The 25,236-nt window shown below is 39.8% G+C and overlaps 1 protein-coding gene across 1 annotated transcript in view; it reads right to left on the bottom strand.

Annotated features, from left to right (window-relative positions):
• The window catches only part of LOC132104529 (ras-related protein R-Ras2-like), a 38,643-nt gene that overhangs the window by 4,440 nt on the left and 8,967 nt on the right, over positions 1–25,236 (bottom strand). The window contains exons 2-3 of the mRNA XM_059510084.1: positions 6,995–7,082; positions 518–620 (exon numbers count right to left, since the gene is read on the bottom strand). Of these exons, the coding sequence (XP_059366067.1) occupies positions 518–620; positions 6,995–7,082 (191 nt within the window). The remainder of the gene's footprint in view (positions 1–517; positions 621–6,994; positions 7,083–25,236) is intronic.

Raw genomic sequence — 25,236 nt, 5'->3', positions numbered from 1 at the left:
GGAAGGACACTGATATGAGGTCTCTGTTGATTCTAACAGTTCGAGTCGTTTAAATGTCATGCAGGAGGAGGAAATGCTCGTCATGGACTCTGGAGAGATTGCGAGAGAGAGAGTGTGTTCAGATAGGCCTGTGCCATCGGCTCCGAGCAGGATAATGTAAACGAAGGAAGGAAAGACTGTTTACAGCATAAACACAAAGTGGAAAGGACCCTAAGAGGGCACAAACGCTTACAAACCGGTGATCACACACGCGCTTTTCTTGAGAACCTACGCTGCAATGTGTGCAAGATCTGTTTATTTGCATGTACTGGGTTTCAATGAGACTAAACCTTGGGCATAAATTAGCACGCTTCTAATTTGGCAGTTACAGAAAATGTAAACGAGTGTACGGAGGAGGGGCATTAATAAAACTGGAAAGACAAAAACAGATTGAAAGTGAAACTGAGACAGACAATGCAGGGGAAAGGGGAAGAAAGAGAGAAAGGTTGAGAGAAAACGTGAGTGGGACGTTGCTCACCTTCCCCGGTCAGTGACTGAGAAGACGAGAAGGAAGCCCTCCCCTGTCCTCATGTATTGTTCTCTCATGGCTCCAAACTCTTCCTGTCCTGCTGTATCCAGGACTAACAAACACAGAACAGCCATTAGTCACCCATTGACTGCACACACTCACTTTAGCCACATCAGCACTATGGGTTTGACTACAACTGTATCTAAGTTAAAGATTTCCTATTAAATATAAATTTCTTTATTTATAGGCCTAACAGGAGTTCTGTGTTGTGTATCTATGGCATGGGTTAGAATTGATAAGTGTATATACTAACAGCAGGCTGAATAATGATGTCTGTATGAAGTTGGCACCCTTCTTTAACTCATAACAGCCTTAAGTAATACCTGTAATCACATGCCTCATTTGCCTTTTTTAGTGATCAAATCACATTAAAATTCACCTTGTCAGTTATTTAAATGCATCTTAAGCTGGTTCAGACAACATTTTATTTTTTTGTCGGTTACGACAGTCAATGTGTCAGATAATGCAATTTTGACTCCTAAGATCTTGTTGCGTCATGAACAAGAAACATATCAGACTACAAATCTTTAACGACGTGCGTGCTGTCGTCGATACGGCGGGACTAGACAGAAGGTGTCATGAGCGTAAACAAACAATGGCTAGCAGACAGTGTGTTTTGCCCTGTCTTGTCACCCAAACAGAAAGAAAACCTGACAGAGGACACAAATCTGGATTGCAAGAAGAGGACAGTTTGGCCTGTCAAAGAGAACTGAGGTAAAATAGTGTTTATTTAACAGTTTTTCACTCTAGTCCCTCGAGGAAACACCATAAATGCAGCAGGAGTATTATTGCCACAGATCCAAGAAACATTTCCTCCATTGTAAAATTCCACCTATCAGGACCCATACCATTGTCTTTCATTTGTTTCGGTTGTTTGAAAGCATGTACGAACGAGCTTCTGTGCTCCTATTGGCCAGTATCACAGATATGCAGAAAGTAAACGTGTTAGTCTTTCTGTGGTGACATCATGAAGCATCGCAGACGTGGCATCAGTTGTCTACCACTCTGACACACTACACGAAATGAGTCTCCCCCCACCCATTGTTATTTACAAATCCCCACAACACCTCATGTCAAGCAGATCGTGCCGAAAGCAGGCTACAATCGAGTAGTCTGAACCGTGCTTTATTTTGAACAATGCACATTTCATTTTTTGACGTTTTGTTTGACCTCATTATTTTTTCAATCAGGATGTAAGAACTCGATTTTCCAGTAAAATGAACGACTTCTTGTGGCATAAGCTGGACTTCTCCAATCATATGTTTAACTAAACTCCCCTTCTGCATTCTTGCATTCACCCCACTCTACATTTAAGTGCAATGCCTAGATCTAAAAATCCCATTAATAAGCAACAGATAGCACCAAGTCCCTGCCCTACATTTTTTATCATAATCTTTTAGACTCAGTTGTACATCACAATATAGAAAATCACATTCTGCTGTTGTGTGACTATCTTTTTGATTCGAAGGCCCTCTGCTGTCTAACACAATATTCAAATGACTCTGTTATTCAAGAACTATGTGTTCTTCAATAAAAACTAGTTTTCTTCACTTCTGTGGAACACAAAACATATTTCAAAGAATGTTGAGGTCTAAACAAAACCAGACATTTTTCAAAATATGTTCTATTTTTGAAAAACTATGACGAAGTCATGCAATTTTCTACCTATAATTTTTTTTTTCAATTTAAAGTATTTTAAATTACTGGAGTTAGTAGTTATTTTTTGATGTGTTTTTGTCTAAAGTGATATTACAGTACATTTGTTATAACCCCTCCTGTACAAGTACATAATGCACAGAACATAATTTTTTTTTTACAAAATTGTAATTTATCTGATCTCTGTGAAGTATTATAAAGTCATAAAGTGATTCATCTTCGCTAGGGCTGGGTATTGTTCAAAATCTTTAGATCCGGTGCCAATTTCGATACCTCAGTTTCGATACCGGTTCCTAATGATACTTTTTTCGATACCATATGTTTTAAAATCCATTTCAACATCAACACAAATACATTAAACACAAAACTTTTATTTTTCACCTTAATTAAAACAAATTCTGGTAACACTTCATACTCAGGATAACATTATTAATACAACTGGTTGTGCTTTTTGGATAGGGGTGCGCCGTTCAGGGGCGGACTGGGACCAAAAAGTTGCCCTGGACTTTCTGGCCCACAGCAGCCCACCACATCATAACGCAAACGCCCCTGTTTTTATGTCATTTATTAATTTAATATTTAAGTAAACAGTTTGGGGATTTTAACCAATTGGGCAACTGATCCTCCGTTGAAAAAAAAAAAAAAAAAAGAACTGCAGCTGTTCATTTAGCGACTCCTAGTGAGCGATACATGCTCATCAAGATACAAACATTCTTCTAGAACTCACACTTTGCATTCAGTTAGCAGATCCATACGAATCATGCATGAAATAGAAGTTTATAAACTCAAACGATAGCTTTATGTGCTTTACAGATGAACTTGAAGTCTTTATTCATTTGAGATGTTCAATAATAGATCATCTTTGGCTCGGTAATACAAGTTCATGATCCGATTAGTGAACCGATGATTCTTTTGAGTCAATCTTTTAAAATAATTATTTATTTTGTTTAACGAAACCAGTGTTTCACAAACTGGATAGATCTGAGGTGCAGGGCTCGCAAAATCGTTAGCCCCACGTCCCGGGGCTATTGTGTTGTCCAGTCCGATGGGCTATCGTGAATAGTGATGTAAAATTCCCAATAGTATGTTCCTGCACAACCGGAGACTGCAGATTGCAGATCTAGGACCACAGTTCTAGGACCCTGGTTTTTCGTGACAGCGCCACCTACCGTACTGGACAATATAACGATGGCTGCAGTTTCAGGACCGCAGTTCTAGTACCCTGTTGGTTTAGTTTGCAGTCACGTTACTTTGTATATAGCATCAATATATTAATCTCAGTAGTATTTGTTTTTAAATGTGATTTTTGATTCAAAATGCAGCAGAGGTTAATTACTAAGTGTGCTTTGAGTCACAATTTTAAATTTAAACATGAATTTACACAAAATATAAATGAAATATCAATTTAGTAAAATTGATGTATATCAATTTTAAAACAATTGTAAAAAAATGAAGAACCTCAGAAGTCTTAGTCTTTTGAATTATACAGTATATTGATTAACCTCCTTAAGGTGAATTAGCTCATTATCAGGTAAGTTAAAGTTGGAATCAGTGTATGGAGTCACTAAATTACAGCCAATATTTTAAAAGTTGTTGAAAGGCAAGACAAGACACAAGAATGATTCAAGAATGTTTATTTATATATATATATATATATATATATATATATATATATATATATATATATATATGTATGTCATTTTTGCGACAACATCACAACAGCACCAAAGTGAACCCCTTTTCCCCTTTTTGGCTTCAACACTAGAGAAAGAGATGCGAGAGACAGAGAGAGATAAATAAGAAACATTTGTTTAACATATTCAACTGGTGTGTATATATATATATGTGACGAGTGGGGCGGGGCCGAGGGACATGGGAGCGAGGCCGGGGGAGTGATTGGAGATGAACTACACCTGTTCGTCCCACCGGTCTCGAGGCCCATGGAGGAGATGGAAGGATATAAAACTGGAGCGACGACAGTGAAGGACGAGAGAGGACCAGGCCTGGGCTTTTAGTTGTGTTGTGGTTTTTATTTTGTTATTAAAATGTTTTTGATTGTCCGCCGGTTCCCGCCTCCTTCTTCCGGATGAATATGAAGTTGATATCGTTACAGTGGTGCCGAAGCCCGGGAGAAGGAGGGACGCGCTGCTGAAGATCCCTCGCCGCTGTGGTGAATCCGCGGTGCCATCGAGCTGGCGAGGAGTGTGCCGCCATGGACGCTCGAGGCGGTGGACTGGAGCGAGTTGCCGGGGACGGGCGAGCTCGCTACCGGCCGCCCACGATGTGGAGAGACGGCTGCCGTCCGTGAGGGAGCGGAGGAGTCGCGCCGTTCGCCAGGTGGCCGGAGCCTGCTGCCTCCGCCGGAACGGGGAGGAGCAGGGAACGGGGGACTCCTGCCGGCTGCCCAAAACCGGAGGAGCCGTCGCCGTCCACCGGGCGGCGGAGGAGTGTCGTGCCGTCCGCCGAGGGCCGTCCAGTGCCACCGCCAGGCACCGCGGAGGAGATCACCCAGCTGGTGGAGGGCCGAGCAGCGGTGCGTCTGGGAACCGGAATTATTTTTTTTTTTTTTTCCTCTCTCCCCTCTCTCGTCTCTGTCGCTCCTCCTTCCATCTCCTTTTCTCTCGCCTCGCCTGTCCTACCCCCAGGTTCCCGCAGGTCCCCGGGAGCAGCCCCCCCGGAGGGAGGGGGGGGGGGAGTAGAGCGCAGTCTCGGGAGTACCCCCCGGCCTGCGAGGGGCGATGGGGGTATGTGACGAGTGGGGCGGGGCCGAGGGACATGGGAGCGAGGCCGGGGGAGTGATTGGAGATGAACTACACCTGTTCGTCCCACCGGTCTCGAGGCCCATGGAGGAGATGGAAGGATATAAAACTGGAGCGACGACAGTGAAAGACGAGAGAGGACCAGGCCTGGGCTTTTAGTTGTGTTGTGGTTTTTATTTTGTTATTAAAATGTTTTTGATTGTCCGCCGGTTCCCGCCTCCTTCTTCCGGATGAATATGAAGTTGATATCGTTACAATATATATATATATATATATATATATATATGAAAAGTGAAAGTACTTGCAGCATGTGGTGCATCTCTTCAGTTCGGGCAGGGATCTTCCTTTTTGGATTGTTATATGTATCTTGAAAAAGAGAGAGCCTACTTGTTAGAATATTTTGAGATCATGAAAATATCCCTAGTGCCTTTTTTAATCATCTGTTTTTTTAATGCAGACTAGGCCAAATTGTAACAAGCTATTAAAATTGCCAAACGCCTCATTCATCATTGCAAAACAATGCCAAAACAACAGGCTAACACATACTGCAACTAGGCAGTCAGTGCAGTTTAATTATGAAAGATATTCTATACATAAATATGGTAAAACAACGAGTATTAAGCCAGTATTCACACTAATACATTAAGCTGCAGGTAAATCTTACAAACCTTACATTAACCATGCTCTTGTCATCTGATAAGTTTAATTAATGTGCAGGCTAGATTCACTTATAATACTTCGTCATTAAAACTCAACAACGATTTATGAAATCATGGCCACGCATTAACGTCGTAGTAATGAATAAAACTAGCTCACAAATTCTTAATTTGGTGGGAATTAGTTATTAATTCATAGTTAGCAGTTCTCACTATGTAAACTTCGCACCGTTTAAACGTAATAAAATAAAACGTAATTAAATATCGGTACTCACCGTCTGATTGCTGTCCACGTCGTCCATCTTTAATTGGTGTTGATCCAGTACGGTAGGTGGCGCTGTCACAAAAAAACTAGGGTCCTAAAGCTGCGGTCCAAGAGTTGCGGTCCTGAAACTGCAGCCTCCGGTTGTGCAGGAATACCATTCTCAAAATTCCTAACTTGCTTCACGTTGTTCACTTGCTTGAAGGGGTGAAACGGATCGTAGCTGATCATTTTGCACTGGTTCAAGATTCAAGCGTTTTAAACAATTCGCGCGCGTTCGGAGCATGCGCCCACTCATTTAAAGCACGTGCTGCGAGCAGCATTTCAGACAATGCGCGTACAGAGAATGAATTCATCTTTCGCGTATCGTAACTTCTGAATGAACACATACACACAAAATTATATCAAAATAATTGTCTCTGCAAGTATTCTCATAAACACAGTCGGTTATGTTTTAAGTGAATGTATACAGTGGCCTGCTGCTTAGAGAAATTCGCTGTACCTGATAAATCTGTCTTTCTCTCTCGGTTTTTTAGACGACGTGAAAGGGGGCGTGTTTCATGATACGCAATGGAGTAGACCAAACTAAACAGGGAGGGAGGGCAAAACACTCATCCAAACAAATGCTTCATTAAATTGGTGGTATTGCCTTCTTTGGTTGCAATACTCTTATCGCATATGTTGCACTTTGCTGACTTGGCATCCACTTTTATAAAGTGTAGCCACACTTTAGACCTCTTTGGCATTGTAAAACGGAAACGTTTTGAGAAAAAACAACTACACTTGTGTTGTGTGACTGCAAGTATCTTCAGAAATCCTCCCCGTTACGTCACGTGGTGGTGGACAGCCAATCACGGCGAATTTAGGTCCTTACATGCACGTATGCTACAAGCTCACACAGACACAGAAATTTGGCACCGAAAGATAAATAATTTTTCGATACTCATAGTATCGAAGTTTTTCGTTCGATACCATAAAGGCATCGAAGTTCAGTACCCATCCCTAATCTTTGCTGCCAGAAAGCAGTATGTTGTTTCCCTACATCCTGTGATTTGTTTGACAATCGGACTCCTTCATCCATCAGCATACTTACTGTCCAGCCGCGCAGGCCTCTCGTCAATCACACACTGTTTTGTGTAGGAGTCTTCAATCGTAGGGTCATAGTCAGTGACGAAGTATGACTAAATGCAAAAAGAGAGAAAATGTAAACATAAGAAAGGTCAATATCACATCAGATTATAAAAATACTGTATTATGAGGTGGGAAGGTATCAAGACACATTCACATCCAATACCAGTGACATCCTCTGTACTAAAATGCTTTAATCTCTTTGGATTTTGATAGAATAGATGTCTCGTTGACAGCTTACAATATCCCAGAATCCTGTGCATGTGGTTTGACAGACGGTGGAAATTAATAAAAAATGGCGTCTGATGAAGCAGTTAAAAGAATTTTACTTAAAAATGACAATATTTTTTACCCAGAAATAAGCAATGTAGTCTCAAAAAATGTGCTTGCTTATATATAAAGCTCACTTGAATTCATTTTAGATCATTAGACGTGATGTTACTGTGCTCTGGAAGCCCGTCTGAAACCAGGTTCCCTTTTGAGGAACCTTCGTACACAAACATCATAAAAAGCATCACTAACTTCAGATTCGAGGGAATCGACATTCATAAAGAGTATTTGTTTTGAAAGCTATGCTAAATGAGAGTTTAGACTCAAAACACAACCCAACAGACAAACTGTTCTCTCTTCTGAAAGATTAAAATGAAAGATGTCTGCCCTTGTGTGTACGGTCAAAACACCGACTTCACATCAACATTATCCAAGCAGCCCTCCGTTTGGGGTTGATTATTACGGTTAATTAACCGCAAACTTTTCTGTTTCCAGAGGCTATATTTCTATGCAAATCTAAACACGCTATCAGTTTGTAGGAAAACGGGGAGTTCTAAGGAAGCATTTTTCCCCATGTTTTTTGTGCCTTTCCCCCCAGGAGGCTGTTTAAGTGACGACAGTTGAATGTTATGTTCTGGCTTGTCTCTGTGTCATCTGAACACATGCTCATGCTCACACACTATGCCCATCAGTAGCTTCCTATTATGAGTTTGAGTACTGACGTTCCTGTAACCATTGGACTAGTAATCTGTTTTTAGTAGCGAAACGAGAAGCACTCCAAAAATGAGAGTAAAGTTTAGCTTTGTTCTCTTTTCCGCATCAACCATTCATCGAGGATGGTTTCAACTTCTGAAAGAGAGCCTATTCTGTAAAAATCTAATTATGAATTGTTCAACTAATGTATCCTGTATACACTGTATTGCCAGTTAAAGGTGAACAATTATCAGCTGCACTATTATGTAGTAGAAAAGTATTATCAGGTCCTCAAATCAGCATTTCTGATCAATTTTGAAAAGTTGTTCAACCTAATACTTGTGAAAACAGTGATACGTTTGTTCAGGATTTTTCAGGTTACTATGATAAATAGACAGTTCAAAATCAATTCGAATGTAATGAATTCTTGCTGAAGAAAAGCAATAGGATAATTTCTTTAAAAAAAAAAACACTGACCTCTTAAAACAAGCAGAAAAAACTGCCTAATAAACTAGAAAATTCACACTCAATATTCAGGATAAATTCTCTGAAGGTACATTATCTGTAATTTTGCCTCAGGTAAACGCATCTTATTTTTAAGTCGCTGTAAAAAAATAAAATAAAAATAATTCTCAAAATAATAATTTTCCCTAAAAGTTTTCCTAAATGCTCTCTGCTGTCTGAAACTACTGAAAAATAAATAAATACCAAAAGGGATTCCCAGCCCAAATTCATGCCAAGATTGCTGATTGTCTCATGCAGGCTGTGGTTAGATTCTTTGGCTGTCAAGGAGACATGTGATAACTGTCAGGTAATACAGACATTTGCCTGTGTGCTGATCCAAAAAAGCTGTGAGCAGAATATGATTATTTGTAGTATACAGTACTGCTACTTTTAAGTGCAGGCAAAGTACAGTTGCAAACGTTTCTGAAAGTGAGCAAATAAAGCATGCATGTTGGCGTTTTTCTTGACATCAGTCATCCTTTCACACAGTGACTCCTCTGTATGCACTATGTGCAAGACTCCATCACGTCCACTGTTCAATAACTAATCAGCAGTGCTGCACATGAAGTCGACTTCATCGCTCACTCGTGGCAGTGGGGGGATACAGGCAAAATGAGGTGACACATTCACACATTCCACAGAGTTTCCTGCAGAGCCAAATCTATCAAACTGACAGCATGTCACTGTCATCATCATGACCACACACACAAACACACAAACCCTTACCTATACCCCTTTCAAACATTTGGGATCAGTTCAATGTTTTTAATTTTTTTGTGTCTTATGCTTACAAAGTCTGCATTGTTTTAATCAAAAATACAGTAAAAACAGTAATATTGTGAAATATTATTATAATTTGATACATTTTAAAATATAATTTATTCCTGTGATGGCCAAGCTGAATTTCCAGCACCATTACTTTAGTCTTCTGTGTCACATGATCCTTGAGAAATAATTGTATTATACTGACTTGGTCTCAAGAAGCATTTCATTTTGTTATCAACGTTGAAATCAGGTGGGCTACTCATTTATTTTGATACTTTATATTGTGATACTTTTTTGCAGATTTTATTTCTTTGCTTTTATAATTTTAATGCACACTGTACTTATTAGTTATTTAAATAAGGGCATTATATATACACATTTAAACTGATTTTTAGAAATTTTCTTTTAATGTTTTTATATGATTTTTATAAACATTTTCCAGAATTTTAATATCAGTACATTCCTAATTTATAACATTTAATTTATTACAGTAATTATCTGCAACAATAGCTCAAAATACCAATTACAAGAACTTTTAGAGTAAAAAAAAATTTTTATGATAAAATACACAGTATACAAAAACTACATTTACTTCATTTATTTTTTTGTAAGTCCCTTGCTTGCCACCAAAAGAAGGTTGTAATATTCAGTGGAAACTTCTAGGGTCAATACTGTAACCAAAGAATAGCTAAGTAAACCATGACACAGTCTGGTTTGGTTGTAGCACGCATGTAGAGGGTCTGTGGTTGAACAAAGCCTTCATTTTAAAGTCAAACAGTAGCTGTGGGTAGCTGTTTAGTAATGCCCACCTGTACACATCACCGACCCGATGCCCAGCTGTCCTACCTTTGCTCTGTGTGACAGCACGTCCCAGATGACCTTCACCAGACTCTAACAGTGGGGGGTCCATCTGCTTTGGCCTTCATACAAATACACACAAACTCCCACACAGAGAGTGTTTGTTCTTAGAAACAACCATCCTAAATGCAAATCACATCTCTTCACCTCAACAAATCTACTGTCGACACTCTGAAAATTAAAGGTTCTTTATTTGCATCTATTGTTCCATGAAGATCCTTTAACATCCATGAAATCTTTTAATTGGGCAAAAGGTTCTTTATAGCCTCCCCTTTATAGGTAAGTGTTTGTGTGTGTGTTTGTGTGTGTGTATGTGGTCATGATGAAGACAGTGACATGCAGCCGACGACTTTGCAGTTTTCTTCACAAATAAGACAAGAACCACCAGTGACCAATTCTCCACACCATAAACTGTTGATAACTTCATAACGACTAATATACACTCTCTCTCCTCCTCCTCTTCACTCTCAGAGATGGTCGCATTCAAACTTATCCTTTCCAATCATCCTACTACTTGTCCACTTGATCCTATCTCCAATCACCTCCTTCAAGCCATTTCTTCTTCAGACATACCTTCACTTACTCACATTATCAACTGCTCTCTACACTCTGGAACATTTCCCTCAGCATTTAAGCAGGCTGTGGTAAGCCCACTGCTTAAGAAACGCTCTCTAAATCCAGCACTTCTAAAAAACTACAGACCGGTATTCGTTCTTCCATTCATTGCAAAGACACTTGAATGAGTTGTGTTCAACCAACTCTCTATGTTTCTTGTACAGAACAACCTCCTGGATCGCAACCAATCTGGCTTCAAAAGCGGCCACTCAACTGAGACTGCCCTGCTCTCGGTTACTGAAATCCTGCGACTAGCAAGAGCAGCTTCCAAATCCTCAGTACTCATCTTGCTGGATCTGTCTGCTGCTTTTGACACAGTTAATCACCAGATTCTACTGTCCACCCTCAGAAAGATGGGCATTTATGGAACCGCACTCCTGTGGTTTAAGTCCTACCTCTCAGATAGATTCTTCAGGGTGTCTTGGAGAGTTGAAGTTTCTAAGACACAACTTCTTGCTACTGGGGTTCCTCAAGGCTCAGTACTTGGACCACTTATCTTCTCCATCTACATGATGTCATTAGGATCTGTCATTCAGAAGCATGGCTTTTGTTATCACTGCTACGCTGATGATACCCAACTCTACTTCTCATTCCAACCAGATGACCCAACGGTAGCTGCTCGCATTGCAGCCTGTCTGATTGACATTTCTAGCTGAATGAATGCCCTTCAGCTCAACCTTACTAAAACAGTTTACTGGTGGTTCCAGCTAACCCATCGTTTTAATCACAAATACTCTATACAGCTGGGTTCGTCAACCATAACTCCTTCCAGGACAGCCAGAAACCTAGGAGTTGTGGTCGATCATCAGTTACTCTTCACAGACCATATTGCTACAACGACCCGGTTCGACCCGGCCTTATACAACATTAGGAAGATTAGACCCTTCCTGTCGGAGCAAGCCACCCAACTTCTTGTCCAAGCTCTTGTTCTCTCCAGACTGGACTATTGTAATGTTCTCCTGGCGGGCCTTCCTCCATTTCCTATCAAGCCTCTACAACTGATCCAGAATACAGCATAGAGGGTTGTCTTTAAGGAGCCAGAGAAAGCTCACGTTACTCCTCTCCTTATCAGATTGTCTGTTAAATGATTAATTGTAAAGGTAAATCTGTAGGGACCAGATTAAATATATATAATAATTAAAATATAAAAATAATATATATGATAATTGTTCCTTCGAGAACCAAAGTATTTTTCTGCGGCATCCATGCAAAAAAAAAAAAAAAACGTTTTGGAACCATTTAGCTGAGCTGTACCAGTGCAGGAGATCCCAATATATACACTTCATTCATCAATCATTTAGCAAATTTTAAGGGGCCTCCAAACTCCCTGAAGGCCTTATAAATGTCCTCTGTGCCAAGGTATACCAATTAAAGAGTGCTAGCCAGAGTTTCCAACTGTGTCATACAAGTCTCAGCTGCCATAAAGGGTGATCCAAGCCACCTGACGTAAAGCATTTTGGGAGAGGAGTGGAGAGGAGAGGAAAAGGCCCAACCCAGTGAGTCGAAATCAACAAGGCACCTCCAACATTTGGCCTATAGGAAGGAAACTCCACCTACAGGGCCAGCAGCCAGCAATGCACAGTCCTGTGGATGGTGATGATTTCACAAAAGAGATATTCCCGTTCCGCCCACCCTCCCAATGCACACATGGAGACTCCTTTCCAGTCCAGTAATTTATCTTTCTTTTTTGATTTAACACACACCTAATACCTCCATCCATGCATGCAACCTCTATCCAGTAGTGTTGGGCGATATGCTCCATAGTCATATAGTCATATCGTAATATCGTCAGCCTATGAGATCACCAATACACTATATTATCATGCTAACTTATTTAATTATTAACTTGGTTTCATAGCCGGAGAGTGAACCAACTCCAGGATAAAGACTAAAATCAACCTAATGTTAAACCCCTTTCACACTCAACATTGGTCCCGGAAAATTGCCAGAGTGCTTCTGTGTGAACACAAACACATCCCGGGATTGATTCAGAGATAGATCCCGGGTAGGGGACCTAAAAACATTGTCGGGTTCAGTCCCAGAACAAGCCCTGTGTGAACAAAAGCCAAAATCAATGCCATCAAGGGTTTGTCATAGTGACGATGCACGTTATTGTGCTACTCTTTTACTAGTAGTAATAATATAATAATAATTGACTTGTTACTTTCAAAGGTATCAGCCACAGGCAATATCTCTGACTATCGTCGATACACAATACTATCATCTATCGGCACAATACTATCCAGGGCACAATACTACCCCCCCCCCCAAAATGGGTTACTGAATCCCCCACTTATCCTCCTCCTCTCCCCTCCTTGCTGAACGTGATTGATTTCAAAAGTGAAAGGAGAAAAAAAACAGCACGCACACAATTCAGCAACTGCATGTGATCTCAGATTGCATGCTTCCCACCCAATACAATCACCCAGAAATATAAATGCCACCCCTCCTGCCTGATGTAGGTGCACTGCCCCCGGCTCTGCCTCTATCCACCCAGTCAATTCATACCTTTAAACAATAAGCGGTAGTTTGCACAGAAAAAAAAGGGAGCTAATGCAAAGAACAGCAGTCAGACTGGAGATCTTGTAGTCTTACAGCAATACAAGAGATGGGTATCTGTAACTGTCTGAAAATAAAAATGCAAGCATAAAAAAAAATAAAAAAATGAGCACACCAAACTACACTGTGCCTTCACCATTCACCCACTTCCTAACCAAAGATGCCTCCACATTGATCCATCTGACACACATTTAAGATCTGAATCACACTGTACATTCACATGTAAACTGGCAGGGATCCATCATCCATACAAACCATACAAGTGTAATTAATAAGCAGTACCCATGGATATAATTGAAAATAATTAAACAATTCATAAATTCCATTTATGAAAGAATCCTGCAAACAGTATGATAGTTTTCACAAAAATATTAAGCATCACTGTTTGATCACTAATAATAGGAAATGTTTCCTAAGCAACAAGTCAGCATATTAAAATTATTTCTGAAGTATCATGTGACACGGAAGACTAGAGTAATGGCTAAAGAAAATTCAGCAGTGCCATCACATTTCCTTATAAAATATATTAAAATGGAAAAAAGTTATCTTCAATTGTAATTACAGTACTGTGTAAAAGTCATAGGCCACTAGTGTTGTCAAAAGACCCGGTACTTCGGTACCAAGTCGGTACTAAAAAAATGTAAATGTGACGGTACCAGGTTTCTTTATGTACCGGTAGTACCGAGGTCCCGTTCAAACCCAGTTCAGCGCTATGATTTCCACGAAGCAGAAAACGAGGACTGAATCTCAAAATCCAGTCATGAAAATGAAACTTACATTTTAATATGGACAGTCATGGAATTTGTCAAAGTTAGCATAAATTAATCAAATCAAATCTCCATATGGACCAGTATCTGTAAATGTTAAGCCGCAAAAGTTGTTTGAAATATGAATCTGTGTTCTGCGCGGCTCTGTGTGAATTAATGAATGGGAGAGACGTGCGGGTTTGTTTACTACATAGACTGAAGCGCATGACGCTTGCATTAATTTCAGCATCTGAGCTTCAGAGTTCTCTCTCCATCAAGCGATCTGAACTTTTCAGTTCATCTCAATGGACGCACAGCGCACCTGTATTTGATGCTCTGTAAACTCTTTGTGAAGGCGCACGACTCACCGTCGCTTTACTGATAGCACTGTTTCTCACTAGAGCCCGACCGATATGGATTTTTGGGGGCCGATGCCGATGCCGATATTAACTCGAAAAGAGCCGATTTATAAGCCGATATTTTGATTTTAAAAATAATCTGGATATTAGACCCATTTCCTATAAACTGCATTTACACAACATTCAATAGCAAAATATCTGCCTGTTCTATGTATGTGGGCTGTATAAACCATTTTCCAGAATGGACTATGTAAAAAAAAAAAAAAAAAAGCCTTAGATTACAGTCTCAATGACTAAACAATTGCACATCAAAAGTATATATTTTTTAATGATCAAAAAACAGTCTGTGTGTTTACTGTAAATAAATTATAATACTAAAGTTAAAGTATTTGCAGAAGTAGTCCCACACTTTGCTGCTACAGCATTCACCTTTTTCAGCCATCTGTAGGCAGAAAGAGAGACGGAGAAAGAATAAGCATGTGTATTAATAATATCACCATGTATCATTACTCATGTCATCATTAGAATTATAATAATAATAAACTGGGATCTCCTACATAGGCAAAAATGAGAAATATATATATATTTTTTTATTTGTCAAGCAATAGGTATTACCTACTTATATTTAACAATATTATTTCAACATTTTCCTGTTATGTCTGTAAAGCTGCTTATGTATATGTATAGCTGAAACAATATGTAAAAAAAAAAAAAAAGCGCTTGTTCAGCTCACATTTATTTACATGTCCCCTCTGGTTTAATCATTTCTGACGCACCTACTGTAGTTGCTGTAACTACACTATATTTGCTCTCACAGACACATTCACAACAGACCCGTATATCTTCTCCTCTTCTCTTTGTGCAGTCTGAATCAAAACATCGTCTTGCCTACTATTACCGGAAGATTACGGAATCAATTCGAAGTTGAATGGTTAACGTTAGTGTCATGAACACACCGCTGTCAATTTTGAGAAGAACCACCTTCAAACAAGTTAATAGCAAGCATTTAAGGGGCCTGCTAAAAAGGAAGCTATTAGCGTTAGAGTAACGTAACCAGCCTGAATTCACCAAATTGTTCTCTGGACCTGAGGGTAGCCTCTTCTTCCTTGCTTCTCTCTTAATTCTCATCATCAGGACTAGCGCTATCGCTCGCTTCTTACAACGGGACAGATACATGTTTGCTGCTGACCGAAAGGAGGAGGAACAGACTATGAAAGAGCTCCCGCTAAACGTTTTTAAAACTCCGCCTATGCCATAGCGCAGCGCAAATCGCGTTGTATCTGAAGGGCAACGCTGAGCCCAGCGGCAAGCGCCGTGCATACCGCGTCCTGTGTGAAAGGCCCAATTACGCGGTCATTATGTGGGAAACACACCGCAATAGAATAAGAATAAGTTAAACGCTAACGTTATAGTTTGACCTCCTATTAACGTTCGCGCTCTTCCACTGATATACATGGTATTAGCTTTGTGGCTAATCTAATATAGCAATGCATTAGCGGCTGTAAGTGATGTTACAGAATATTTAGAAGTAATAATGATAGGACCGTTAGCTAAAACTACCACACAGTTTTTATATACAGGGTATGAACTAAATCTACAATCATTTCACATGACGAACGACAGACTCACCGTCAAAACAGTTGATCGCTTTCTTCTGTAGTGGACTTCTGGCGCTGTTGTTAACTCTGGAGCTGCAGAGCTCCCTCTGGTGGGCACACTATGCAACACTCATAACATGAGTGAAGCATGAGACTCTGTTTCTCATGTTTCATCGGCCGTTATAAATGCCGATGCCGATTTAAATGCAATTAGCTTATATCGGCCGATAATATCGGCCGGCCGATATATCGGTCGGGCTCTATTTCTCACACATGCAAAGAAAGAAAGAGCGAGAGTCTTACCACGCTGAATCGACAAACTATATGTAAACTATTCTTTGTTGTCTTCTCCTGTCAAAATAATGGAGTTCATTTAGAATTATTCATATTCATTTTCGAACAAGCAGAAGACATACTGGTTTCTCTGGTAGTGGGCGGAGCTAATGCGCAAATGGCAATTTCATTGGCTGGCGCTGATCTAGTACCATCCCTGTTTTGATTTCAGCAAATCAGTTTGACCGAACGCAGACAACGTGATTAATATTCATGAACCCAGCAGCTCATCAATTCATAGTGCATTGTATATACATTAGTATGATAGTAGAACTAGTAGTAGTATTATCTTTTAATAATAATTAATATGATCTATTACTATTTTTTTTTTTACAGAAACCCTCAATGACCAAAAATATCTTAAGCATCACCAGTCTTAAGTTCAGTTAAAATGAATAATATGCATTCATTAGGCCTAAAAGTTATTTTTTACATAAAGGCATTGTGCTAGAAATAGTGTTGTCAAAAGACCCGGTACTTCGGTACCAAGTCGGTACTAAAAAAATGTAAATGTGACGGTACCAGGTTTCTTTAAGTACTGGTAGTACCGAGGTCCCGTTCAAACCCGGTTCAGCGCTATGATTTCCGCAAAGCAGAAAACGAGGACGGAATCTCAAAATCCAGTCATGAAAATGAAACTTACATTTTAATATGGACAGTCATGGAATTTGTCAAAGTTAGCATAAATTAATCAAATCAAAATCTCCATATGGACCAGTATCTGTAAATGTTAAGCCGCAAAAGTTGTTTGAAATATGAATCTGTGTTCTGAGCGTCTCTGTGTGAATTAATGAATGGCAGAGACGTGCGGGTTTGTTTACTACATAGACTGAAGCGCATGACACTTGCATTAATTTCAGCATCTGAGCTTCAGAGTTCTCTCTCCATCAAGCGATCTGAACTTTTCAGTTCATCTCAATGGACGCACAGCGCACCTGTATTTGATGCTCTGTAAACTCTTTGTGAAGGCGCATGACTCACCGTCGCTTTACTGATAGAGCTGTTTCTCACACATGCAAAGAGAGAGAGAGAGAGTCTTACCACGCTGAATCGACACGCTATATGTAAACTATTCTTTGTTGTCTTCTCCTGTCAAAATAATGGAGTTCAATTAGAATTATTCATATTCATTTTCGAACAAGCAGAAGACAAACTGGTTTCTCCGGTAGTGGGCGGAGCTAATGCGCAAATGGCAATTTCATTGGCTGGCGCTGATCTAGTACCGTCCCTGTTTTGATTTCAGCAAATCAGTTTGACCGAACGCAGACAACATGATTAATATTCATGAACCCAGCAGCTCATCAATTCATAGTGCATTGTATATACATTAGTATGATAGTAGAATTAGTAGTAGTATTATCTTTTAATAATAATTAATATGATCTATTACTATTTTTTTACAGAAACCCTCAATGACCAAAAATATCTTAAGCATCACCAGTCTTAAGTTCAGTTAAAATGACAAATATGCATTCATTAGGCCTAAAAGTTCATTTTTACATAAAGGCATTGTGCTAGAAATATTACTATTATTTAGTAAAATGTATGTGATACTGCTACTACTGTTGAATTTTTTTTATAAAACTTTATTTTTTAAAGAAATAAATCACAATATTTCTTCCATGTTTTAATTTTAATAGCAAATCTTATTTACCAAAAATAAAATGTTTAAATTTCATAAATTAAAAGACAAATTAAATTTGGGTGAAACTTGTATACTGTTTTTCATAATCATATAATGTGGTCACAATGGTCATGTGACAAGAACTAAACATTCAGCTTCATCCTTTCCCGTAACAACGTTGAAAGCTCAGCCAAGATAAAGGAACAGCTGATCATGGCTGTATATGGATTGCCATTTTGAAATAAATTTAGTAGCAGAGTTACTGATGCGATTTTTTTTGTGCTGCAAATCCATTTATCCTTTGCTGAAATTTCTGCTTCTTAATGGAGAGAGCGCGTCATTGTTGCTTAGCAACGGCAGACGCCTCAGGAGTGCTTCTGCCCGAGCGCTTTGGAAAGAAGGAGAAAGCGACGCTCCAAGCGTTTTCCACGCGTTTTTAGGCGCGATATGTGAACGGCCCCTAATTGCAGTATGCGATTTCGGACTCCGCGCCAGATGAATTTGCCTCGATCATTTTTTGTAATCGAGTACGAGGAATCGTTTCAGCCCTAATTATTATTATTATATTTTTTCTCAAAAAGCCATAAGACCAGATATCACATCAGTTATCATTGGCAAATAGCTGTAATGGAATGGTTAAGATGAAGCAGATGGACTGTGGTGTGGAGTTCAGGGCCTCCATTACCCTCTTGTTCAGTACAGACTGACTAGCACACAAAAGAACCTCCATTTCCTGGAGAAACGCCTATTTTTCCCATGAGCTCATGGAACAGCCAAACATTTCATTCAATAATAACAATATGAACAAGAACAAGGAGTGTATAGGGAGTAACTGTTGCTGAATAGATTTTTCACTGCTCACATCTTTTGTAACCAATAAAATGGGCTGATGCTCATCTGAAACCTGTGGGACACAGTAAACTTCCTGTTGACACCATGCGTTTCATCCAAGAAAATGCATTTCCATGCAGTTTGTCATCACATGAACTGCAGCTAGAGGCTTGAAGCTGCAGAACCAACAAGTAGACACACGACTCTTTATTTGCATATGCAATCAAGAATTCCAGCACAGTCATTGATCGTTCCCAGCAGTGGGCTGAGCAAATCTTCTGAAAGCCATGGAAACTCCTCAGAGCAGCTGGTCAGGCATGAAAACTTCCATCTGTGGGTGAAGGAATCTACAGGTGCCCTGTTAAAAAGTATAAACTTGCATTACAAATCCACACAAAACCATATAAACAGACCATGGGGAAGTCCAAACCATCATCGATGTGTGCGTGTAGGACACCTGTGAATAGTTTTTGAAGAGGAGCTTCATAAACCTGAAATAGTTCAATGGAGCCTGTTGATGGCTTTGCCAACAAGAGGAGCATCCCTGCAGAGTTTAAAAAAAGAACAGAAAGACTGAGAGAGCTGACCAATAGTTTCAGGCCTTTAATCATGTTGCAAAAGATCAGCGTGATCTAAGCACTCTGTTTGAACTCTCCAGGGGGTCCTATAAAGACACACGAAAAGCAACCGCCCCACTCAAGACACTCAAAGAGCTCATTTCACACAACTGGCTTTTAATCAACAGCTGACGACTCTGCGTCATGGCCTATACTTTACCACAGTTTGAAGAACTGGTTTCCAGTTGTGTAACACACTTCCTTGTCACCTGCCTAGAAAACAAGTAGAAGCACACTCAGCCTCCCCGTGAGCTCTAGCTCCAGAGTTTAGCCACTAATGTTGCTAGGCTGCCACTGTGGCCTCTGATTTTTTAGTTGTGAAAGGGAAAACAGACTTTTTGGTTTTGGCTGGAATCAGACCCAGAATGCTGCTGTTAATATTTAATATTAATATTTAATATAAGTGAACTTTGTATTATATCACCTTTGCATCGAATTACAAAAACAAAACTTAACGCAAACGCAAGGTTTTTCTAATGCAGCGTCTATGGGAGGGTTGGTAAATTTGACATCGTTCTGTCTTCTGACTGCCGTTTTCTGATCTACATTTTTTTTTCCTTTTATTGAAAGTTATTACAAGTTTTTCTTTTGCTATTTGAACAAATGGAAGTGCAAAAAAATATATTTGTGGTACTCTCCCATTCACTACTCTTCAAGTTAACCCAACTATGATGATTTCCGCTGCTGAGAGACCTGGAAATATGAAAAAGGTCCATTGCCCTTAATAACACTTTTAAACATCAAACACGTCCCATGCTTTATTTTCTCATTCATGCATGTTTCTTATTCACTCCTAAATTGTTGATAACTTTAAGCAGTGCTGCGCTATGCTTATATATAGAGTTTGGCATGGCCAGTGTTCATGCAGGGAAGCAGATCGCTGAACACACACTGTCTTGTTGTCACACATCGAAGCAAATAAGGGAATACGGCTCTTATTAAAATGCTGAAATTCTTAAAGTAACGGTAATATAAAAAATTTGGAATAAATTGGCGGGGTATATCAAAATACCTTTTTAGTACTGGTATATTGTGCAACACTACCGAAGAACTCTATGTTCCAATTTGCACACTTGTTTTCATTCACTCCTTAAAGTGGACTAAACTAATGAGGGAATTGTGCATCATGGTGTATAAAGACATTTTGGATACAGCCTATGATATTCTGGCCACTCTATTAAAGGGATAGTTCACCTAAAAAAGAAAAATTCTAAGTTTTTCTGCTTGACCGATGTGTTCGATGCTGAGAGTGGCAGCGTCTGAGCACACACAGTGCTCACACTCTCTCTCTTGTTCATTGTCGTTGTTAACAGTTATGTCTATGGATAGAAGTCTGTCTAATAATCAGATAGAATGGTTAGACAAATGAATTAATGTATACAGAAAGTATTATAACAATTGCTTTTATATCAGGCCTATTAGTAATAGAAAGGTAAAAGTTATAATACTTTCTCGTTTGCTGTCAGCATAAAGCAAATACGCATTTATATAATTTAAACAAATCTTTGAATGACTAATGAACATTTAATTCCACAAACCTTGCAAACTTAGTCGAATCCAGCTGTGAGATTTTGTGAAGTGTGTAGTGTATCCAGCATGATTGTGTGTTCTCTGTGTGACGGTCTGTCCATGTGAATTGAATGCTTTAACTATAAACTCGTGATTTCAAATAGTGCTGCGCTTTATGCATTTCCCCACTGTCATATTCATGTCATTTTCTCTGTGCTGTATGTAAAATGAGGGTTACCCTGGCTTTATTTGAAAAATATGATTCCCAATGCATACAAACTTCCAAGAATACTAAGTGCCCTGTTGGTTACAGTGTTTACTTTCTTTTTAATTATATTTGCATTAAATATTTATTTATTTGTGAAAAATACTGTCATCTAAAGAATAAACATGTTTCTTTTACACATTTACTTTTGAATCCATTGTCAAATGATTTCACATTTTTTAAATATTAATAATAATAATAATTTTTACAAATCATATCGGCAAGATATCGGCATCGGCTGTCGAAAAACACATATCAATCGACCACTGCTGAGGTGCAACACTAATATTGATAGTATTGACACTTATTACCAGACCACTTCAGATTCCAGGAAGTACATGACAGAGATGGATGAGGTCATGTGATAGCATACTGCAGCCATTCAATGCTTGGAATGTGGAGCGAGTCAGCCGTGTCAAATACGACTATCAGCAGCACGGGAGGGCCGAGAGCAGTCACCCTCTCGACCCCCGTCTAATCAAACAGCCTTCTTTTATGGTTACTGCTCTTTGGCTCGACGTTTACCACCCACACGGTCCGAATTTCACTGCCACCATGCTTTCTAAGGTCAGAAGAAAACACCTTCACACAGCTTTCTGGCTACGTAATACTATGATATTTTGGAAGTTAAAAAGAGGCTTGTGCGTTGTTCCAGAAAGACTAACAGAATGAGATCTTTGCTTGGCAGCCTGACAGACATACAGCACCATTACCGTTTTAGGCCAGCGGTTTCCCAATGCACACAGAGAACAGAAATGTTATTAAAGCACCAGAATGCTGCTAATAAATAAGAGCTAATGGCACTATGCATCGACTGTCCTCAAGAGCCCTTCTGTTTGAGAAAGTAAGGAGGGAGCTGTACAATTCATATCCAGACACCATTTTTACACCCGGGGAGGGTGAAACAGATCACACTAAATCAAAGTGTTCCTCCTTCTCAAAAAACATCACTCTATTTTGACAGAGGAATTAGATCTTAAACCTGAAAGAATGTTTTGGTTGCTGAAGATTAGAGGTTACTGCAACCGTAGCTATACAGGATCAATCTGGGGTCAGGTCCTGCCAAACAGAAATATCAAATGTTTTGGTTGGTTATGCCAAACATTTATCAGGCCCACTTGACATGACTCTTTGGCCAAGTGGTTTTAGTGGGCCACATGCTCTCAGGTCATGACACGGGCTGTGAGAACACACATCCATCAGCTGTTGAGGAGCTGTCCGGCCCCCTGCCCTCTATAAAACAGCTGCATCGCTAATAAACTCAACTCGGCCGACTAAACTGAACCTGTCTTGTTCGCGGACAACTGGGCTGCCCCCGTGGACTGAGAAGATCTCCTGCAGTACAATCATACAGATCAGTTGGACTGGATTCTGTGTGATTTAATTGTCTATTATATTAAATGATTATAAAAATATACATATATTATGAAAAGTTCTCATTTATTGCTCTACAAAGGCCTTTGATGTTTACAAGAAAAGAAGATTATTAGCATCACTGAGCCTGGATTCCTGAAATCCTCAGTCCCGGTCTACCCCAACAATGTAAATGAATTGAAGGAAACCGTGCCATTGGATTACCATCACAGTTTGAACTGTAGTAAACAGCTAACAGAAAAACTATACACCACAAAAAGTTTTCTATCTACATATCTGTATGCAGATTTGGCATAAATTTGATGGGTGGAAACACCAAAGTGCACTTCAGATTTCCAAAATGCGCATGAAAAGCATATGCTCACTTGAGGTACAACCTTTTGTTGGTTTAGCATTAAGATATGTGCATAAACTACGATGGAAACACATTTTCTGAATTAATTCCTAAATGTGCATCAAAAAAGTTCTGATAGTTCCTCAACATGTTATGTGAATAAGCAATTCATTAGCAATCGATCAGAGACCTCCTCAGCAAATTGTTAGTGAATTGCTTATTCACATTACATGTTGAGGAACGTCAAAACTTTTACGCAATTTTAGGAATTCAGTAAATGTAAATGTAAATGGTTTATGCACATATGTTGGAAAAATCTTCCTTGTAAGTACAGGTGGTGGCAGGGTTGCCAGGTTTTCACAAAACCCTGGCCAATCGTTACTCAAAACTAGCACAATTGCTTTCCAGGAGGGTCCCCCATAAAAAAAAAATTTACATTCCGGGGATAAAATACACCTGTTTTGGCATGGTTCCCTTGATAAAATTTGCATTCCAGGGACTAAATATCATGTTACTGAGGTTGTTTTTCAACCCGCGGACATGGAAAAACAACACACAGCAACAGTGTTAAAGTAGCCCAGTTCCGCGGGAAAATCGCAGACTTGGCAACACTGGATGGTCTGCATGCTGGGCTAGGCCTGAGGAGACTGGGTGGCTTATACTAGGCTAGACCAGGGGGACGGGGTGAGGCATGCATGCATGCATACTGAGGCCACATGAGGAATGCAGGGAAGGGGGGCTGATTCACTGGCCAGACTTCCGGAGGAAGGCGCCATGAGCTCAGTAACTCACAAAGCAGCTGAACTGTAACTTCATCAAAGCCCACTATAAAGCCACTGACCCTGTGGCACATGACCTTTGTGGAAAATCATCAGGCCAGGCAATGCCAAAAGGCTTAAACATTGCTCCACAGCACAGTGAAATAAAGATGGAAAGAGTGGTGGGGGGGGTTGTTTGAGCAAATGCAATTGTTTGTGTTATCAGGTTGAGTGTGATATCAGGTCAGCACCTTTAAAACGCACCCTCCTGCATGCGACTGTTCCACACTTGCTGCCACAATAAAGACTTGCATCGTTTCCCATCCAGCTTCAGAGAGCAAACAACTTTTCATCCAGCTTGCAAAGATAGAGAAAATTATTTACGTAGAACATTCTTTAAATGTTTCTGAAAGAAGTCTCTTAAGCTCACCAAGGCTGCAATTATTTGAAGAAAATATAGTAAAAAAAACCCCCTTAGTGAATTATTACAATTTAAAATAACTTTTCTAATTTTATATATATTAAGAATTCATGTATTTCTATAGTGGAAAAGCTGAATGCTGTGAAAAAAAAACCTTTTGAGACTTTTAAGTATAATTGAATGTCAGATATGTAAATAAGCAGATAATAAATGTATGAAAATGTCTAGCAGATGTGCAGCAGACAAGGTGTGAGGCACGATTCAGTCAATAGATGTTCATCCAGCAGTTAGCACAAGTAAACAGGATACCTCAGCAGAACGCGAGCCACATAAAAGCCACAGAAGTTAACGAAAGAGGCAGCATGCGAGCGAGAGATGTGTGTGGGCACCACTTAACAAACATCAGACAAACACAGACCCACAGCCTACACACCCTCCCCCTCTCCTTCAAACATACACATACTCAAATCACATGTAACGAAAACTTACCGCTTCTGCAAACTGCAACTCTAACCAATGCAGAGCTGTGTTTTCAGTAGCAATGCAAATTGGAAAAGAGAGACTTCATTTAAATGAGCGCTGAAAAACATCCGAGAGGTTTATTATTAGATGAGCCGGGCGTGTGTAACCTTGTAACCCCATGTGCTCCATTTCGAATGATGAGGTGTAGCCTCCTGAGACGTTGCGATGAATTGGCCTGTCGCTGTGCTTTATTAAAGAACTGGATAAGTCAGCACAGCAGTGGATAAGCTACATCTGGGACGAAGCGTAACTCTTCTAAGAAGTTAACGCTTACAGCATATGCTAGTTGAAACCAACAAACTTCTGCAAGGACTCCGATGGGAGGTTCATGGTGAGTCGTGCAGGCCTCCTTCTCGATTTAAACAAGGCAAAGTCCTCATGTAGAAGTTGCCAGCTTTGATCTGCTCAGGGAATTATTCGTTAAGAGCAGGGCTCCAGACTACGACCAAATGGATGACATAAGAGGTCTCGTCTGGGCCAATCCAGAGCCGTTGAAATTCAAAATCATAACATTCTGACGCAGATGAAGCATTTACTCCGTGCTGTGTAGTTCAGTCTGAAGTCGTGTAATGCGATGTCTCTGGGCCAAAAGCAGCTGCATGAATGTGAACGTTTGACACAAAAATGAAAACATCAACAAAAACACTGACCG

Source organism: Carassius carassius, chromosome 2 (genome assembly GCF_963082965.1).
Source record: "Carassius carassius chromosome 2, fCarCar2.1, whole genome shotgun sequence".
NCBI lineage: Eukaryota > Metazoa > Chordata > Actinopteri > Cypriniformes > Cyprinidae > Carassius > Carassius carassius.
The sequence above is the reverse complement of the archived record's forward strand: the minus strand, read 5'-3'. Positions and strand labels throughout refer to the sequence as shown.